The 19,072-nt window shown below is 41.9% G+C and overlaps 1 protein-coding gene across 6 annotated transcripts in view; it reads left to right on the top strand.

Annotated features, from left to right (window-relative positions):
- Nucleotides 1-17,619, top strand: part of nedd4l (NEDD4 like E3 ubiquitin protein ligase) — a gene marked incomplete at its 5' end in the record, with an annotated part of 127,999 nt that extends 110,380 nt beyond the window's left edge. For all 6 annotated transcript variants that reach the window (XM_084325239.1, XM_084325238.1, XM_084325236.1 and 3 more), the window contains 11 exons: nucleotides 1,355-1,584; nucleotides 6,667-6,788; nucleotides 8,130-8,200; nucleotides 8,813-8,908; nucleotides 9,030-9,103; nucleotides 10,033-10,093; nucleotides 10,911-10,970; nucleotides 11,120-11,227; nucleotides 13,503-13,599; nucleotides 15,353-15,425; nucleotides 16,464-17,619. In XM_084325239.1, coding sequence (XP_084181365.1) covers nucleotides 1,355-1,584; nucleotides 6,667-6,788; nucleotides 8,130-8,200; nucleotides 8,813-8,908; nucleotides 9,030-9,103; nucleotides 10,033-10,093; nucleotides 10,911-10,970; nucleotides 11,120-11,227; nucleotides 13,503-13,599; nucleotides 15,353-15,425; nucleotides 16,464-16,566 — 1,095 coding nt within the window. In that variant the 3' untranslated portion in view covers nucleotides 16,567-17,619. The remainder of the gene's footprint in view (nucleotides 1-1,354; nucleotides 1,585-6,666; nucleotides 6,789-8,129; nucleotides 8,201-8,812; nucleotides 8,909-9,029; nucleotides 9,104-10,032; nucleotides 10,094-10,910; nucleotides 10,971-11,119; nucleotides 11,228-13,502; nucleotides 13,600-15,352; nucleotides 15,426-16,463) is intronic.
- Nucleotides 17,620-19,072: the final 1,453 nt, after the last annotated feature.

Genomic DNA, 19,072 nt, shown 5'->3' with positions numbered 1-19,072 from the left:
AATGTGTAGTATAGGTTCCAAGATTCCATTCCAGCAGTGATGTGATGTAAGAGGGCAGTTCATTTGTCCTCGATCAGAGGATTCTATTCTTTTATTTATTTTGTTCTGCATATTTCCCTTTATTACGCAACGCCGGCGATGCAGAATTAAACTGAAGCTAAACAAAAAGGTGTCTTGTGTCTCATTGGCAGCTTTGACTCATAGTGATAAATATTCCTCCCAGCTGGAGTCGCGGTATCTATTCCTTATACCTCAGTGTCCTTTCCACATGACATGGTACAGTATACAGCATTACCACAGTTATTTCCTGTGTATCGCTTCACGTGACCAGCAAGGGTCAATACTCTTCTGTCATACAGCACAGCACCAAAACAGTAGTGTGGATTGTATTGGTTTTTAATAGTCCAATTATCATGGTATTGAAAATACCAATGCGGTAATATCGGTATTCCGTCCTACCCTACTCCCAGCTTGACTATGAATGCATTATTTAATATAATGGACGCATTATTTACTTATGCATAGTCAATACTTGTCAATTAGCTGGGTGTTTGGTATTCAGAGTGGAAGCATTTCACCTTCTACATTCTAATTAACATATTATCCTCTCGCATATGGCCTACAATTACACAACAGTGTTATAATCACGAGAGAGGGATTAACCAGGATAGATGTTTTTCTCTCCATGTAACTTTGACCCATATTTCAAGGTTGAACCAGAAAGACCATTTTTTTTTTTTTTTTCATAAAGTTAGTCGCTCCAGCGCTTTGACTTTCGCTCTCCTATTCCCCGCGCCGCCCCGCTCTGGGATCTCAGTTAGAAATAGCGACGTTAATGTTTCTTACTTTCTTTTTATCTGCATCAAATCTTTTGTCATTATTACAGGGTTCGCACAAGGTCCTTGAAGTGCTTAAAGTGCTTGATATTTTTTACACACAAAAAAGTCGAGGCCTGGAATTCCTTAAACAGCCCATTTTTTAACAAAGTGCTTAAAAAGACCTTGAAATTCAAATCAACTATTCACATTGAATGTTTTGTTTATCCATGATAAACATTTTCTGAATCAAGAAATACATTTTTTTATTCTGTTTTAATACAATCTGACGAGTCGCTGTCTCGCGCACTCCAACTGCTTTTCCTAATTTCTTTGCGTGTGATGCTCTAGCTGGCAAGCAGGTCGAGAAGATGCTTAAAAAAACAGCATTTAAAAGTGAATTGTATCCTCCGAGTGACATCCTTGAAAATGAAAAATAGTGCTTGGAAAAGTACTTAAAAGTCCTTGAATTTCATTTTGCAATGTCTGTGGGAACCCTGTTATTAACCCCGAGTGTGATCCGTGGCGTTTGTGTCCAGGCGGACATTCCCAACCGCTTCGAGATGAAGCTCCACAGGAACAACATCTTCGAGGAGTCGTACCGACGCATCATGTCCCTGAAGAGGCCCGACATCCTGAAGGCGCGGCTGTGGATCGAGTTCGAGTCGGAGAAGGGCCTGGACTACGGGGGCGTGGCCCGCGAGTGGTTCTTCCTGCTGTCCAAGGAGATGTTCAACCCCTACTACGGCCTCTTCGAGTACTCCGCCACGTGAGTCCAGGTCTACGCTGAAACATCCCACGGCGTGTTTGAATTAAGGCTGAGACCACTTATCGATTTATCGATAACTGCGTGAAATCGATAAGTGGCGTCACTTATAGATTTTTTTGCATGTGTAAAAACTAAAAGATTTAATAAATATATTATTTAACGTTAATTTAAAACTCTGCTGTGTCTGCACCAAACAACCGCAGCCTGGTCTGCTTGAAATGGACTCTGCCTGGAATGGTTTGTGTGAGAGGAGCACAATCAGACCAAAGTAGGGCTGAATGATTTGGAAAAGATATTTCATTGAGAATATATTTTTTTGATTTTTGCCATTGTTTCACAATATTAGAGGGAATGATCATGTTCCTGTCATTATTCAAATTTTCATTGAAAAACATATTTAAATGATCATGGTTGATTTTTGCTGGGATCTGTACCAAACAAAGTTTCTTTGAGTCTGTAGAATATGATTATTAAGATGTAGTTCTAGTTTCATTTTAGCTTTAAGGGATTATTTAATTTAATTTCAAACCTTTTATTTCACTCATTTACCCTAATTTACAGCGACGACAAGCTTACAAAACAAGACGCGGTTAACAGTATATTCATACATATGTACCAAGTCTTAGACGAATGGCAAAAAAGCCAAATAATCGGACATTTGGTGAAGTTGATTTATGTTGTCATTTTTCCATATTTCTTAACATGATTGATTTCTCATCACAAGATGACAATTTCCTTGTGTTCTGAATGACCAGTTAGTATAAAACAAATTGCATGCACAATTAAGGAGGCAGTAGACGGTAGTGCTGTGAATGACGCAACCTAAATAGTATTTTGTAACATTTGTGCATTTTCTTTTTAACAAAGTGGAAATTACGTTAGGATTCAATATTTTGACCAATCAAAGGCTCACCTGCATGATCACATGGTTTTCTTGATAAAGTATGATAAGATATTCCTTTATTGATCCCTTTGGGGAAATTGAGATGTCATAGCAGCATGATGTAATAGTAGAAAGACATAAATCGAGATAATAAAATAAAATCTGAATATATATATATATATAACATAATTAACTCAACCTTTTTAAATATGAGAAAAATAGACGGTATACACAAGTTGCAAGTGAAGCTCTGTGCCCTAACTGGCATGATATAGGTCATACGTTATAGTCCGAGCACTTAGTGGTCAGACATTCCTCACAGTTCTCGAGTTCTGCAGCCGTTAGTTCTCCAGCTGCTGCCAGCAGTCCCTGCCCGTGCTGAAAGCGCCCTGTGCACGGTAGCAGGTCAGCTAGGCCACTGGTCCTCGTTAGTAGCCAAGAAAAGCCCTGTCTTGAGTTATGTCCACACAGCAGATGTCTGCGGCGGGGGACCTCGACTGACTTATGATCTCCCCCGCTGGACCGGACCGGTCGTACAGCTTCCTCTTAGCTTTTATTGGCTTGTCCTCTTCCTCTCATTCAATCTGACATCCTGAAGACGCTGGAAATATATCCCCGTTTCCACTCTCGGAATAATGGACGTGTCGTTTCTTTTGTTCTACCCTTCACGCTTTTCTCACCATTAGCATCACGGCCCGATGACTGGCGTGAGGGAGGTTTCCTGAAAGGTCCATTTGTAGTGATGGAACGGCCTGCAGCCACTTATCGGTATTGGAACGCCAGTGACTCAACCCCAGCCTTTTGATGTCACTTAATGATGGAGCAAAGGGAGATGCATGCAAGTCCACAGTCCAGTAATAGATTTAATGAGCAGAGACCTACTGTTGACCACAATCATCACAAGTAAATATTTCGTACCCTCTAAATCAGGGGTCCTCAACTTTTTTTGCACAGCGGACTGATTTCATAATGACTTACAGTATTGCTGCTGACCGGAATATAGGTTAGGTTTATAAGATGAGATAAGATATTCGGCCGTCATAGCAGCATGGGGGAGGGGAGGTATGGACAGGGTAATGGATGAAAGACATAAATATAGGCAATACAATTCGATCTGTATATAAAAATATGAGAAAAATAAACGGTGTAAGAAATATAATTAAATCTGAATATAGAAATATGAGAAAAATAAACTGTAAGAAATATAATTAACTCTGAATATAAAAATATGAGAAAAATAAACCTTATTCACAAGGTGCAGGTGAGGGTCTATATACCCTAACCAGCATGATATACGCCATAGTCCGAGCAGGTTTTGGTGGTTTAAGAGTCAGACACACTTAGTGGTCAGACATTCCTAACGGTTCTCGAGTTCTGTAGCCGTTAGTTCTCGGGCTGCTGGCAGCAGTCCATGCCCACGGCTGTGGAGCCTGGCGGCTACTGAAGTAGGTCAAACGTTTGGATATTAAATAAACACACACAGCGCATATTTTCCTCTCTTGAATATGAGTAACGGACCAACATGGCTGAATCGATGGGAGCCGTTTTAATTAATTCATTTGTTATTTAACCTTTATTTACCCAGGCAAGCTATTAAGAACAAATTCTTATACAAAAGCAGCCTGATCAAAAAGCAAAGGCCTTTTGAGGGAAGGGGGGGGGGATGGGGGAGGCTGTAACAAAAACAAGTTTATGTGCATGCATACAAGTAAATAAAATACAAAATTACAGTAGCAATAGTATAAAAGGACAACAATAAATAAGGGAGAGAGAAGGAAAGAGAGGGGAAAGGGAGAGTGAGAAGCAGAGGGAGGGAGAGAGAAGAAAGGGGGAGAAGGAGCGAGCGAGGTGAGGAGGGGGCCTAGGGCGAGGAGAGAAGAGTCTGAGGGCTATATGCGTGCGATTGGGAGGCAGTCGGCAGGTGCAACAGTCGGTTATAATTTGTTGCAGATTTTGTTTAAAAGCAGCAAGGGATGTGAGGGCAGTGAGTTTTAAGGGTGGGAGCCGTGGGCTTGTTTCCCTGCAACCAGATGGTCCTGTGGAGGGGTGGTGGGAGACAGCAACACTAAAACATGCAGTCTTGGCCTCTGCTGTTTCTGCAGTCTTGGCCTCTGCTGTCTCTGCAGTCTTGGCCTCTGCTGTCTCTGCAGTCTTGGCCTCTGCTGTCTCTGCAGTCTTGGCCTCTGCTGTCTCTGCAGTCTTGGCCTCTGCTGTCTCTGCAGTCTTGGCCTCTGCTGTCTCTGCAGTCTTGGCCTCTGCTGTCTCTGCAGTCTTGGCCTCTGCTGTCTCTGCAGTCTTGGCCTCTGCTGTCTCTGCAGTCCTGGCCTCTGCTGTCTCTGCAGTCCTGGCCTCTGCTGTCTCTGCAGTCCTGGCCTCTGATGTCTCTGCAGTCTTGGCCTCTGCTGTCTCTGCAGTCTTGGCCTCTGCTGTCTCTGCAGTCTTGGCCTCTGCTGTCTCTGCAGTCTTGGCCTCTGCTGTCTCTGCAGTCTTGGCCTCGGCTGTCTCTGCAGTCTTGGCCTCTGCTGTCTCTGCAGTCCTGGCCTCTGATGTCTCTGCAGTCTTGGCCTCTGCTGTCTCTGCAGTCCTGGCCTCTGCTGTCTCTGCAGTCTTGGCCTCTGCTGTCTCTGCAGTCCTGGCCTCTGCTGTCTCTGCAGTCTTGGCCTCTGCTGTCTCTGCAGTCCTGGCCTCTGCTGTCTCTGCAGTCCTGGTCTCTGCTGTCTCTGCAGTCCTGGTCTCTGCAGTCTTGGCCTCTGCTGTCTCTGCAGTCCTGGCCTCTGCTGTCTCTGCAGTCCTGGCCTCTGCTGTCTCTGCAGTCTTGGCCTCTGCTGTCTCTGCGTTATCAACATCACCAGGCCTTTTATCTACCCTACGTCTTCCCAGGAAACTCTCAAGCAATGTTTTTATTTATTTATTAAAACTTGTGTTAGTTAGCTCATCGCAACGGTCATTGTCGTAAGCACACATATCGAGTGGTGATGACCCTGCTTGCATTGCACTACTGCAATATCAGTATATGCTATCAGTTCAGCAACAGTAATAATAATAATAATAATAATAATAATAATAATAATAATAATAATAATAATAATAATAATAATAATAATAAATTGTATTTGTAGTGCACTTTTCGTTCACTAGGATCCATAAGTGCTACCGGGTTAAAACATAGTTAAAAGCATAGTATAAACAGACTATTTTAAATAACTGCACAAGAAAAAAAATCATAAGAAATAGCTAGCAATCAAAGGCCTTTTGAAATAAGAAGGTTTTCAGACCTGAGTCCAGGCTCTCGGTATCCTGTAGTAGGCGTGACAGGGTGAGGAAAGGTGCAGTTCACAGAGTATCCTGTAGTAGGCGTGACAGGGTGTGGTGAGGAAAGGTGCAGTTCAGAGTATCCTGTAGTAGGCGTGACAGGGTGTGGTAAGGAAAGGTGCAGTTCACAGAGTATCCTGTAGTAGGCGTGACAGGGTGTGGTGAGGAAAGGTGAAGTTCACAGAGTATCCTGTAGTAGGCGTGACAGGGTGTGGTGAGGAAAGGTGCAGTTCACAGAGTATCCTGTAGTAGGCGTGACAGGGTGTGGTGAGGAAAGGTGAAGTTCACAGAGTATCCTGGCGTGACAGGGTGTGGTGAGGAAAGGTGCAGTTCACAGAGTATCCTGTAGTAGGCGTGACAGGGTGTGGTGAGGAAAGGTGAAGTTCACAGAGTATCCTGGCGTGACAGGGTGTGGTGAGGAAAGGTGCAGTTCACAGAGTATCCTGTAGTAGGCGTGACGGTGTGGTGAGGAAAGGTGCAGTTCACAGAGTATCCTGTAGTAGGCGTGACGGTGTGGTGAGGAAAGGTGAAGTTCACAGAGTATCCTGTAGTAGGCGTGACGGTGTGGTGAGGAAAGGTGCAGTTCACAGAGTATCCTGTAGTAGGTGTGACAGGGTGTGGTGAGGAAAGGTGAAGTTCACAGAGTATCCTGTAGTAGGTGTGACAGGGTGTGGAGAGGAAAGGTGAAGTTCACAGACAGACTGCGCCAAGTCCACTGTAATTACCACACAAATAGTCTATAATGTTGTTGTTGTTTATATTTCAGCTGTTGGTTGTTGTTTTGTCATTTCTTTTGCCATATAATTTCCTCGCTGCCCGGTAGCAAATGTTTTAGGAACCGCTGCTGTAAATGTCTTTCTTCTTGCTTCTCTCCTGGATCTATACAGAGACAACTACACTCTCCAGATCAACCCAAACTCCGGCCTGTGCAACGAGGACCACCTCTCCTACTTCAAGTTCATTGGTCGCGTGGCGGGCATGGCTGTGTTCCACGGGAAGCTTTTGGATGGTAAGCTACCAAGGGGGCGTGGCCTCTCTGGCTGCCATGTTGTAAATATATTTATTTATATATACTGTGTATATCATATATATATATTATATATAAACATTCCTTTATTCTCTGATTGTAAATATTGTGGACATAATGTAAACAGTAATACATTGATTTTCTATATAGATTCTATTTGTGTTTACTCTGTTTTTTAGTGGGTTTAGTTTACTTCTAATGCAGTTTTGTATTATATATTGTATTATAATAAACGCACTAAACATTGGCTTGTTTTGCCAGTGGTCTGTTTGTGTTTCTCTGGGAAATTGGCCTGGATTATAATGTTATTTTCTCTTTAATACTTTGAGTGCCTGCGACGAGATTTATCGTTAGTTCATGCCAACCGTTGAGTGCCAGCGACGATAAATCTATTTTTTTTTATTAGCGATTTGAATTCATATTTCATCAATCTAGTCTCACGTTAGTGCTGCAAACTCTCTCTGAGCTCCATTGGGAAAATAGCGCCCCCTATCGTCTCTCCCTGTTGTACTGCACCCATTGGATTAGACTGAATGAAACACATGGGGGGGGGGGGGGGAATCCAGCTTCCTCATTTTACTTCTCGGGCAAGCCACCCGAGGGAATCCAAGTCATTGCCGAGCCTAAAACAGCGTGGAATACATATTTCCAGTACCCAGCGCTGGATCAATAAACGCGATCGATATTTGGAATGGCGATCAGGAATTGGAATAATCTTTTTTGAGAACATCTGATCTGAGGTAAGGAATCTATTTTACCAGTTTTAGGATAATCAGAACTTTTTTTACAGATCAGCGTGTGCTATATGTGTGTGTGTGCGATCAGGAAATAAGAGATTCGATTTTTCAGCCCGCTTATATAGCGTGCATAAGTACACATATACTATCGATAATCTAGCGTTTATTTGAAAACTATTCATAAATGGGCCGAAAAATGACAGTTTTTTGTGTATTCCAGAATATTCCAGTAAAGGGCGATTATCACAGAATCTTTATATTATCCTGAAAATGGTATAAAACGGAAATGAACAGATTTAATAAAAAAATCCGTTTCGACAATGTTGACTGCAAACAAGTCATTGATAAGCGACGGCCAGATTAGACACATAGCCATAATTTAAGACATAGTTTATGCGTTTGCAAATATGAGAGCTCTATCATTGAAGTGGGTGGTGGCATTCAAGGGGGGTAAGGCGCACCGCATGGCTGGCAATCAAAGTGTTAATTGCCACATTTGATTACATATTATTCTCTAGAATAGAGCAGAGAAAACACACATTGTAGCCGCTTCACTCTGATTGATGTTGTTCTGTCCTCCACCCAGGCTTCTTCATCCGGCCATTCTACAAGATGATGCTGGGCAAGCAGATCTCTCTGAAGGACATGGAGTCTGTGGTAAGATGCTCTTCTTCTGGCTTGGTCATCCTGAACCATCTATATCAGGGTATCTCGAGCTCAAGATTGAAGCCCTAATGCACAGGCACTATTAAGGGCTAGCACTAGCCGACAGGCACTTTAAGGCAATTATGCACTTTAAATGGAGCACTGTGCTCTTTTATGCACTGTAGCACTGTTGCTGTATCTTAACCTCTTAACCGTCATATTTTCAGAGAGTTCGCCTAAAAATACATACCTAACCTAAGTAAATGGAAGATTGATCCACTTCTACAAGGTCCATTTGCATGTTCTTTGTATCTAGGGACATCTATGGACCTCAGTGAATGTTTTCCCAGTGTCAGAAATATTGTGTCTGTTACTAGGCTTGAGTAAATTGTAATGAACCAAAGGAGAATATAATTATTATATATATATATTTTTTGGTTTATCTTTGACGGTGAATAACACCATGCAAACATTGACCAGACGTTAAAAAATGCCACTGAGCTCTGACGTCACTGATAACGGCCGTCCTCCATCGTCAGAAGGTTGTAATTATCCTCTGTGCGTGGGGCGGATGATGTGTGTTTTACTGATGACGTGTGTCTAACTAACCGGTTGGCCCTGCAGGACAGCGAATACTACAACTCTTTGAAGTGGATCCTGGAGAACGACCCCACAGAGCTGGACCTGCGGTTCTGTATCGACGAGGACAACTTTGGACAGGTACGCTCACGATCAACAACTATTCGCTAATCTCTTGACTGTAAAAAAAACTTGCTACATGTATATACAGTGATTTCTTATTTTCATGTCGTTGTGTGTTTTTTTTTTCTTTTTTTTTTAGACGTACCAAGTGGACTTGAAGCCCAGTGGTTCAGACATGGTCGTCACCAACGACAACAAGAAGGAATACATTGAGTAAGAACATTTCATGGTTTCTTTTCTCATCCACGTTTATTTCATGTACTGTATACTGTAGTACTAAATGTAACGTAGACTCTGTATTCTGGATACTTGGAGCAGTGAGTTCATGCCACTGATGGCACTCATTCACACGCAAACCTGGTTGGTTGCTCTGTGTCTGGGCGATAGATAGCATTTGCAGTTTGACACAATTTGGACCAATAATTTAAAAACCTATTGATACAGTATTGTAAGCTAAACTGTAGGCCCTGAGCAAAACAACACATTGAAATGGTAACTTGCTAGTTGGCTTGCTAGCTGGATGACTTGCCAACCAGTCATCCAGGAACCGAATCATTAGATTAGATTAAAATGTTTTGTCATCATTATACAGCACAAGTACAGCACAACAAAAAGTACAGTACAACTAAAATAACTTTGGCATCCAACCACAGTGCAAATGTAACAGTAAAGTGCAATAGTACCATACTATGTACATGTGATTAAACTGGGTATAAAATATATAAATTAGTACTACTGAGTAATAGTGCTAATCAGATGTACAGGGTTGTAGTATTAATATGTACAGTGATACAGGTATAAAGACACTATGGTAGTAAGTCATACTGGCCAGCAGTGTAACTAATGTTAGGTAAGGGATATGTACAGAATGATGGATATATTATCTACAGATATTTAAAAAGGATTATTTGCATATTTATATTGCATTATTATTGTGTGTATATATACACGATTTATACAGCATTATGCTATGCTGAGTTGTATGGGTTTTATACAGGTATATAATATACTATATATAATCATCCTCTGAAGACTTTTTATTGAATCATGATTATCTTTTAAAACTATATAATAGTATAGTACATGCTTGGTTGTCTGGTTCTGTATCCACCTCGTAACTCCTCTGCTGTGTCTTCTAACAGCCTGGTCATCCAGTGGAGGTTTGTCAACCGCGTCCAGAAGCAGATGAATGCCTTTCTGGAGGTGAGTGTGTGCAGTACTAGCAGTCGCCACATGGGGGAGGTGTAGCAACACACATGGCAGGTGTAAGCATGCTCAGCTATTAGTCAGATGGCATTCAGCTGTTCATCTTGGTCAGATTTAAGCTAATGTTCTCACTTTTTTTTATTTTTTTTTGCGTTTGTATGAAACATGTGAAACATATTGAGGCCCATACAAATAGCTCTATAAAACTGTCATGGAGTGCATCCTCTTGTTCCTGTATTGACGCTATACCTACTGCACCTTTTTAAGTAGATATTCAAAAGTGTTTCAAGTCATGTCCTAAAGATGATGAATGCATCTCTTCTAACAGGCGTCTTCCCAGATGCATTCAAAACAGCCGATGTAAAACCATTACTAAAGAAACCCAAACTAGACAATAATGCACTGACCAGCTATATAGGCCGATATATACTAAAAAAAAAAAGTCCAAATAAACTCCTTTCTTAAAGAAAACAACACCACGGAGGAATTTAAATCAGGCTTCAGAACATACCACAGCACTGAAACTGCTCTTACTAAAATTATTAGCAACCTCAGACTAAACTCTGATGCAAATAACTTTAGAACACTAATGTGTGTGGTGTATATAAATGAAGTATTGGATACCTTAGAACTCTAATGTGTGTGGTGTATATAAATGAAGTATTGGATACCTTAGAACTCTAATGTGTGTGGTGTATATAAATGAAGTATTGGATACTTTAGAACTCTAATGTGTGCTGTGTATATTAAGTATTAGATACCATAGAACTCTGTGTGGTGTATATAAAGATTCTATTTTCACTCTGTCCTCCAGGGCTTCACTGAGCTCATCCTCATCGACCTGATCAAGATCTTTGATGAGAACGAGCTGGAGGTACAGTGTGTGGGAGACGTCTCTCTTGTACCATGTGATCACAGACACTTCCTGGTTCTCTGAGTGTTGTTGTGTATGCGTTTGTGCTTTTCTCTTTCTTTCTTTTCTAATCCGTGTGTGTGTGTGTGTGTGTGTGTGTGTGTGTGTAGCTGCTGATGTGTGGCCTCGGAGACGTAGATGTGAATGACTGGAGACAACACACTGTGTATAAGAACGGCTACTGTCCCAACCACCCTGTCATACAGTGGTTCTGGAAGGTAAGACACACACACAAACACACATATATATATAACATACATACACACGCATATATAAACATATACACACACACATATAGAAACATACACACAAACATAAAGATACTCACGCAAACACACACATAAACATACACATGCAATCAAGCATGCACGTTGTGCAGACATGTTCTCTCGCATTCACTTACTTATTACTCTCTCACACACGTGAAAATATTAACATACATACACACACACACACATACGTGTCTTATATTCAGATCTAATTTTATTGCCTATATTTTAGTAGTCTTTTCTTTCTACTATTACCCTGTCCATACCTGTACCTCCCCTCCCCCATGCTGCTATGACGCCCACATTTCCCCAAGGGGATCAATAAATTAATATCTTATCTTATCTTATCTTATCTTACACACACGCACACACACAATCAAGCATGAACATGCAGATATGCTCTCTCTCTCTCTCTCTCTCTCTCTCTCTCTCTCTCTCTCTCTCTCTCTCTCTCTCTCTCTCTCATGCTTTCATGCGCACATACACAAATATAAATAAATACACAAACGCACATGCATATCCGTCTCCACACACACTGTCACTATGTTTAGCTGAGGTGTGTGTGTACGGTTGCCTTTAATATGAAATGAAATCCAAGCTGCATACCCCGACTGTCTTACACTCTGCCACACAGTCATATGTGCTCAGTTCTCATGTGCGTGTGCCCCAATGACCACGAGAGATGCGTATCCTTCCATCAATCTGCGCATCAGATTCCCAATTCATATCGTCCACCTCTCCTTCAAACAGTGTGCTAGTAGAAATCATTTTTACCATCCAGTTCAGACTAAAGACCCATTTATAATACTCAGTACATTCATACCCCACAATGGCTATTAGTCACGGTAGGCTATGGTAGTTAGGAATGAGGGTGGAAGCCATCTTTTCTCCCTCCCATCAGGTCTGTGAGAGATTAGCTGCTCCAGTTTTTTGAAGATCAAAGTCTGTTTGGTGGAACCAGAGTGTTTGCTCTGATGAAAGGGCCTGAGAGCAGTGCCGGCCCTGTTATCTGGTGTCTACTGCAACTGGGTTCACCACACACACACACACACATGCATTATGCGCTTAAACTTAACCAGTACGTTTTGTATGCACGTACACACAAACAGGGTCATGTCAGCTGATTAGGTGGACTGGCTCAATCAGCTTCTGTTTGTCCATTCAGAGATGGTTCCATGGACACACGGACTGATGGTGATTACAGAGCAGGGAGGAGAGGACACACTCTTTCGGTGTTGTAATAGTTCCGGCAGTGAGAGCTGGAGGGGAGCTTTTGACCAAAAAAGCTATGTAACCGAATTAAGGGTCAAGCGATATATATATATATACATTTGTGCTAGCTTGAGGGTAAATATTGTGCCGTTATTAACCACTATTTTAATGGGGGCGGGGTACTGCAATATTTTGTATCCACAGTTCAGCAATATATTGTTCATGCTGAATTTTAAGGCGTGAGCAAAAGTATAGACTAGAGATCAAAAGGATTCCATAGATGACAAGTGTCAGGTGGGGCCTTTGTTGCCATGCAACCATGCCAAGGTTTGGCAAAATTCTGATTTAGAATAAACAGGCATGGCCATGTATCTCTTGACCTCTTTAAATATCGGCCGCCAGCCACCGTAATTCACCATCTTATCTATTGGTCCGTACCTGTTGACCACAAAACTGAGACTTTTAGTACATAACAAAAATATTTGGGAAATGATGATAATTATATTGATGACGGCAATGATTATAATAATTATAGGTGCTATAGATAACATTTGCTGCTGAATAACACTATTATATATTAAGATAAGATATTTTTTTATTGATCCCCTTGGGGAAATGCAGGCATCATAGCAGCATGGGGGAGGAGGTTGGGGGGTGGGGGGGGGGGGGGGGGGGGTACAAGTAGTATAAGACATAGTACAGGTGACATAATTATAGTACAGCGGAGAAGTAAAAATAAAATGGAATAAAAAAGCAGTGTAAACAATATAACAAATCAATATAAATAACTCTGGACATGTGCATTATGGGCAACAAGGTGCGAGATGAGGGTATATGTATGCCCTCTCAGTTATATTTGCCCTACGATAAATAGTTACAATATATAATTTAATAATCCAATCTAAATCGAATCTAATATATGAGCAAAAAAATTTAAAACGAAATGCTAAATATATGCTATATAGATATATTAGATATATAACATTGCTCTCTCGGCTGTGTGTGTCTCCAGGCTGTCCTGCTGATGGACGCGGAGAAGAGGATCCGTCTGCTGCAGTTTGTCACTGGGACATCCAGAGTACCGATGAACGGCTTCGCTGAGCTCTACGGTACTGACCTGGACCCATGTTTCCTTTATTTACTATGTCTCTACTATTTACTATTAACCCTGTCAGTGCCACACTACAGAAGGTTAACCCTTTACTACCTGCTGTTGTGTGCCAGTGAAAGGGTTAACCGTTTGGTAGTGCGGCAGTGAAAGGGTTAATATTTACTATTTCTGTCAAAGGTTAAACTAATTGAGTATTGTGTATTATTCATTAAATGGGGCTGCATTAAAATACAGTTCTAAAATCTGTTCCATCGCTGAAGCTGAAGGTTCTTCCTCCTGTTGCTGCATTTAGTATGATTTCCGACCACTGTGTGTCGACTTGTAACTTGTCTTAGCTGATTTTCTATTGTTTACTCTTATTTATTGCGCCTATATGTATGAAATTGCTGATAAACTTGTTTTGTAAGCTTGTAAATGAGGGTAACCTCAACGTCTTACCAGTTGAAATCCCTACCCACCATATTTCACTTTGAAGATCTCTGATCTGGAGTCAGAAGTTAATGTCTGGTAATCGGCATCACTTGTTTTGGTGCCTTGGAAAGGCAAGATGAGTGGTCTGAGATCAGCTTTATCTCATTGGTAAATATGCACCTGTTGGAAAACTCACAGTGGCAGAATGAATGAAAGACCTATAACAGTACTGTATATTTGCAAACAGTACTATATATTTGCATATCTTGTATGTCACAAATGTAACAGTACTATATACCTGTATGTCATAAATGTCACGATGAATTGAAAATGGGGGACCCTGATGTAAACAAGACGAAAGTCTTTCTCTGGTCTGCATTCCCTTAACACATTGACCGCCAGCAGCAGGGGGCGCTGATCCCCCTTCAGTGCCAGGTCTTTATTCAATGGATATAGTTTTAGACTGCGACATTTGCGAGTGCTTAAAATATATATTATATTATATCTATGGGTCTAATAACGACGTTGACTGTCAGTGAGTTGCTTCCAGTCAACATGCCCAAAACAGATTGTTTTTTCATCTGTACATTTCCGTTTTATACCGTTTTGAATAGAGTATGGTTTGGGTGCTTTTGAGTAATTCCAGGAAAAAGACGAGAAAAAGGCATTTTAGTGTAATCCAGTCATGTTGTAATTTTTCGGCTGATTATCTAATCATCCTGAAATCAACGCTAGATTATCATTATTATATCTCGTCGTGCATACATGAAATAGCCCTCGTAGCGGGGATAATCCAATTATCTGATCGCCATTCCAGTTATCCACAGCGATCATGTCCCCGACATTACCGAGCGTTACACACGGACGGGTGGGTGGGGTTAGTATTCCATGCCGTCGTTGTAAAGGCCTGACTCGCCTGAGTATTTAAACCCCGCCCGCACGGCTCAGATCGGCTCCTAAAACACACCAGCCCATTTCCAATGGGATGCAATAGCTCCGCAAGGCAGTAGAGGGAGGTGTTGACCGTCTGCTAGCTCAGACAGGGTCTGAAGGGTATACCAGAGGCTGCAGCTATGAATTATGAATAGATATAGCGAATAAACGAAATAACGATGAAATAACTATCCCAAAAACGAGTTAACTCGTTTCTGGCGCTGGACGCATGGTGGGCAATAATGAGTTCCTGGCGCAGATTGTGTTAACAATTGTGTGTATTGAGCCGTACTGTAATGTACCCATTCTGCAATCTGTTAATAAAGTTTTCAATCAATCAAAACGCATGGGTTAATGTAGTTGTGTGTCTCTCCTCCGGTTCTGACATGATCTCTAATCGACCTCAGGTTCCAATGGGCCTCAGTTGTTTACCATCGAGCAGTGGGGGACGCCGGAGAAGCTGCCCAGAGCCCACACATGGTATGTGGCAAACAGTTTGTCTGAGGAAAGCAACAAGTTGTGATTGGAGGATCAAGAAAAGAGGGCAGAGTTTGAGATAGGTGAATTTATCGGTAACCTGGAGGAATCTGGCCTGATATACTATATTAGACTGAACTGAATTCTGTTTCACTTCATTATTATGTGCTTCCTAGTCTGGCTGATTCTTACTCTGGTCAACAGACCTGATAGATAGAAGTACTCTGCCTAGTAACAGATGCTGACGGTCTGACCAAAAAAAGCACCAATCAGGGCAGCAGGAAAAAGTAATCTGAATTAGAGGCTGAATTACCCATTTTATCAAATACTATAAACACCAAACCTCCTTTGTTCTTTTGGATCTGTGTGGACATATAGAGGCATAATGCCCTGGTAACATAGAGGCATAATGCACTGGTAACATAGAGGCATAATGCCCTGGTAACATAGAGGCATAATGCACTGGTAACATAGAGGCATAATGCACTGGTAACATAGAGGCATAATGCCCTGGTAACATAGAGGCATAATGCCCTGGTAACATAGAGGCATAATGCCCTGGTAACATAGAGGCATAATGCCCTGGTAACATAGAGGCATAATGCCCTGGTAACATAAAGGCAAAATGCCCTGGTAAAATAGAGGCATAATGCACTGGTAACATAGAGGCATAATGCACTGGTAACATAGAGGCATAATGCCCTGGTAACATAGAGGCATAATGCCCTGGTAACATAGAGGCATAATGCCCTGGTAACATAGAGGCATAATGCCCTGGTAACATAGAGGCATAATGCCCTGGTAACATAAAGGCAAAATGCCCTGGTAACATAGAGGCATAATGCCCTGGTAACACAGGAGCAGATTGACCCGGTAACATAGTATCAGAATGACCCGGTAACATAGTATCAGAATGACCCGGTAACATAGTATCAGAATGACCCGGTAACATAGTATCAGAATGACCCGGTAACATAGTATCAGAATGACCCGGTAACATAGTATCAGAATGACCCGGTAACACGTCTCATCCCTCTTCAGCTTCAACCGCCTGGACCTGCCCACCTACGACTCGTTCGACGACCTGAGGGAGAAACTACTGATGGCCGTGGAGAACGCCCAGGGCTTCGAGGGCGTCGACTAAAGAAATGCACACAAAAAAAACGCTGCAACATCAAAAAAAAATAAACAACACTTGATGCCTCGAGAAAAACGTGGACGAGCCGCCATCTCCCCAGTGGCCGTAGCGGTTCTGTGCAAGCATGTTGTACTCTGTATGCCTGATTGTGAGCCGCTGCCATGGGAGGGGAGGCTCGAGACTGTACAGTGACTTGTGGAGCCGACTTGTGGGGTCTTCTATCTTCTCCGTGTGGGTAGGGCACTCTTTAAGGGGTGCCGGCCCCCACGCCCCAGAGTGGGGAAAGGGGTGGAGTTGCACCGTAGAATGCTGAATTCTATTACTACATGGGCATGAACAGCCAATGATTTAGAAATGGGCCTCTGTATGCCCCTCCCCCCCCCCTCTCCCTGTGAAAATCAACAGTGCTGGAAAAACACAAAACACTAATGCATTTCAATAGCTCCTTCTTGTTGTACTTTATAGCACAGTATTCTCATACTCTTCCTGTGTGGGAGTCTTAGCATGGCCTTAAATCTGGCTCCTACTGTACATGCACTATGTCTCTCTCTAACTCTCTCTTTAACTCTTAACAAACTGCAAATGACACTATTGATCACACTATTCTCTCAGATCCTTACACCAACACCAGATTACCTTAGGGATGCCAAGCCGGCCACAGATCAGGAGTCCAGCGACACCCTTCCTCTCCTCTGTTGGTGCGGTCCGTCGACTTGGCGGGTCGACAACGCAACCTGTTGTAGAATAGTCTATCCACTGGGGGGGGGGGGGCAGCGGCGGCAAGTTGGAGGAAATCATCCACAAAGGAGGGATTTTATAGTCTTCTTTTTGCAAATCAAGAAGGAACAGGATCAGGTTTATTATTATTTTGTTTGTTTGTCTTTTTTAGATTTGTATCAATGTTATTATTATTATTATTATCATTCTTACGTCCCTCTCGACATATTTGGAAAATACTCAACGTATTTGTACTGACAAATAATGCTGTTTACTATTCAGAAGATTCTGTATGAAACGCTGTGACGTGTACATTTCGGCTAATCAGGGGGCGGGGCAATAAGGAATCCATATGTCATGAGAGGGAAGGGGGCGGGGCAATAAGAAATGTCATGAGAGGGAAGGGGGCGGGGCAATAAGAAATCCATATCATGTGTCATGAGAGGGAAGGGAAGGGGCAATAAGAAATCCATGTGTCATGAGAGGGAAGGGGGGTGGGGGGGGGTACAGCTAGAAAAACTTGAGTAACCTGGTCGTTATCGTAGTGCTATGGAAGAAGCATGGAAACGTATCTTGTGTTTGCTTTGATCATGTAGTAATTAAGTGTCATCTCGGTTTTCCGGGGGGGCGGGGGTAATTTGTCATAGAGGTTTTGCATCACAATGGTTATATCAATATTGTTATGCTCATCCCATGTTCATAATCCTGTAAAAAGAAAATCCCTCTTGAGAGAAAAAAAATAAAACACATTTGAGATCATATATATAAATAATATATGTATGTATTACATCTAACAAGTATTAATAATGAACAACACACTAAAATGAAGCGGTGTGTTTGAGAGAAAAGCTGTGATCGCCAGTGAATATAAAGCAGCACGTTTCTTACAAATGAAAGATATTTTCTTTTCTTTTTTCAGTTCTTTCCTCTCCTTTTCTAACACCCCTGAGTCTAAGGGCACTTTATAAAGACCTCTGAGGTCCTGTTGCCTGTTGTACGTCTTTTATCATTAACTTGAATGTGATTCTTTTTTTTTCTTTTTTTTAGAGCACTTACCTGGTGCAATATAAATAGTCTGTAAATCTGGGCTGCTGCTAAGGTAGAAAATATTGACATGTGAAGCAGAGACCATCTCTCTCTCCCTCTTTGGTTTTCCTCGTATTGCTTCTCTTCAGCGACCTCCCCCTCCCTCCCTCCTCTCCAGGCTCAGTATAGATTCGTCCTTCTTTTGTAAAGGGTCTTCTTTTTTTATTAATGGCGGGAAATATCACTTTTGTTAAAAAAAGATTCCTCCACTCTCTGCAAGCCCTCGTGGTTCATATAACTTGGGTAAAATAAAAGAAATTTAAAAATGAAAGATGGAACTTCTCAAAGTTGTGTTTGTGTGTCTTGAGATTCTTAGGCTACCTGACTGCTCCTGACTGCTTGGGGAAATTCGGGAGGGGGAGGGGGGAGGTACAGGTATGGGCAGGGTAATGTTAGAAAGACATAAATATAAATGATAAAATTAGATCTGAATATAAATAGCTGCTGCTGTTTAGTACTCCAACACAGTACGAGTTGCTCCGACAGATGATGCAAACTTAAGAGCAAAAAGAAAACCATTTTAGCAAATGATTTAAGCTTTAATCTTAAAAGTGAAAAGTCTGCCAATTGGGTGATATAATTGAACTGTTTAAAAACCCTGCCCTCTTTTCCTGATCCCCCAATTACAACCGTTTTCTTTCCTCGGACGGAGAAAAGTGGGCGGTTTTGAGATTTCACTTGTTCCCATGATGCAGCTGAGTTTTATAAA

This window comes from Notolepis coatsorum (assembly GCF_963971535.1).
Source record: "Notolepis coatsorum genome assembly, chromosome: 11".
NCBI lineage: Eukaryota > Metazoa > Chordata > Actinopteri > Aulopiformes > Paralepididae > Notolepis > Notolepis coatsorum.
Note: the sequence above shows the minus strand (reverse complement) of the source record. Positions and strands in the feature narration are given on the sequence as shown.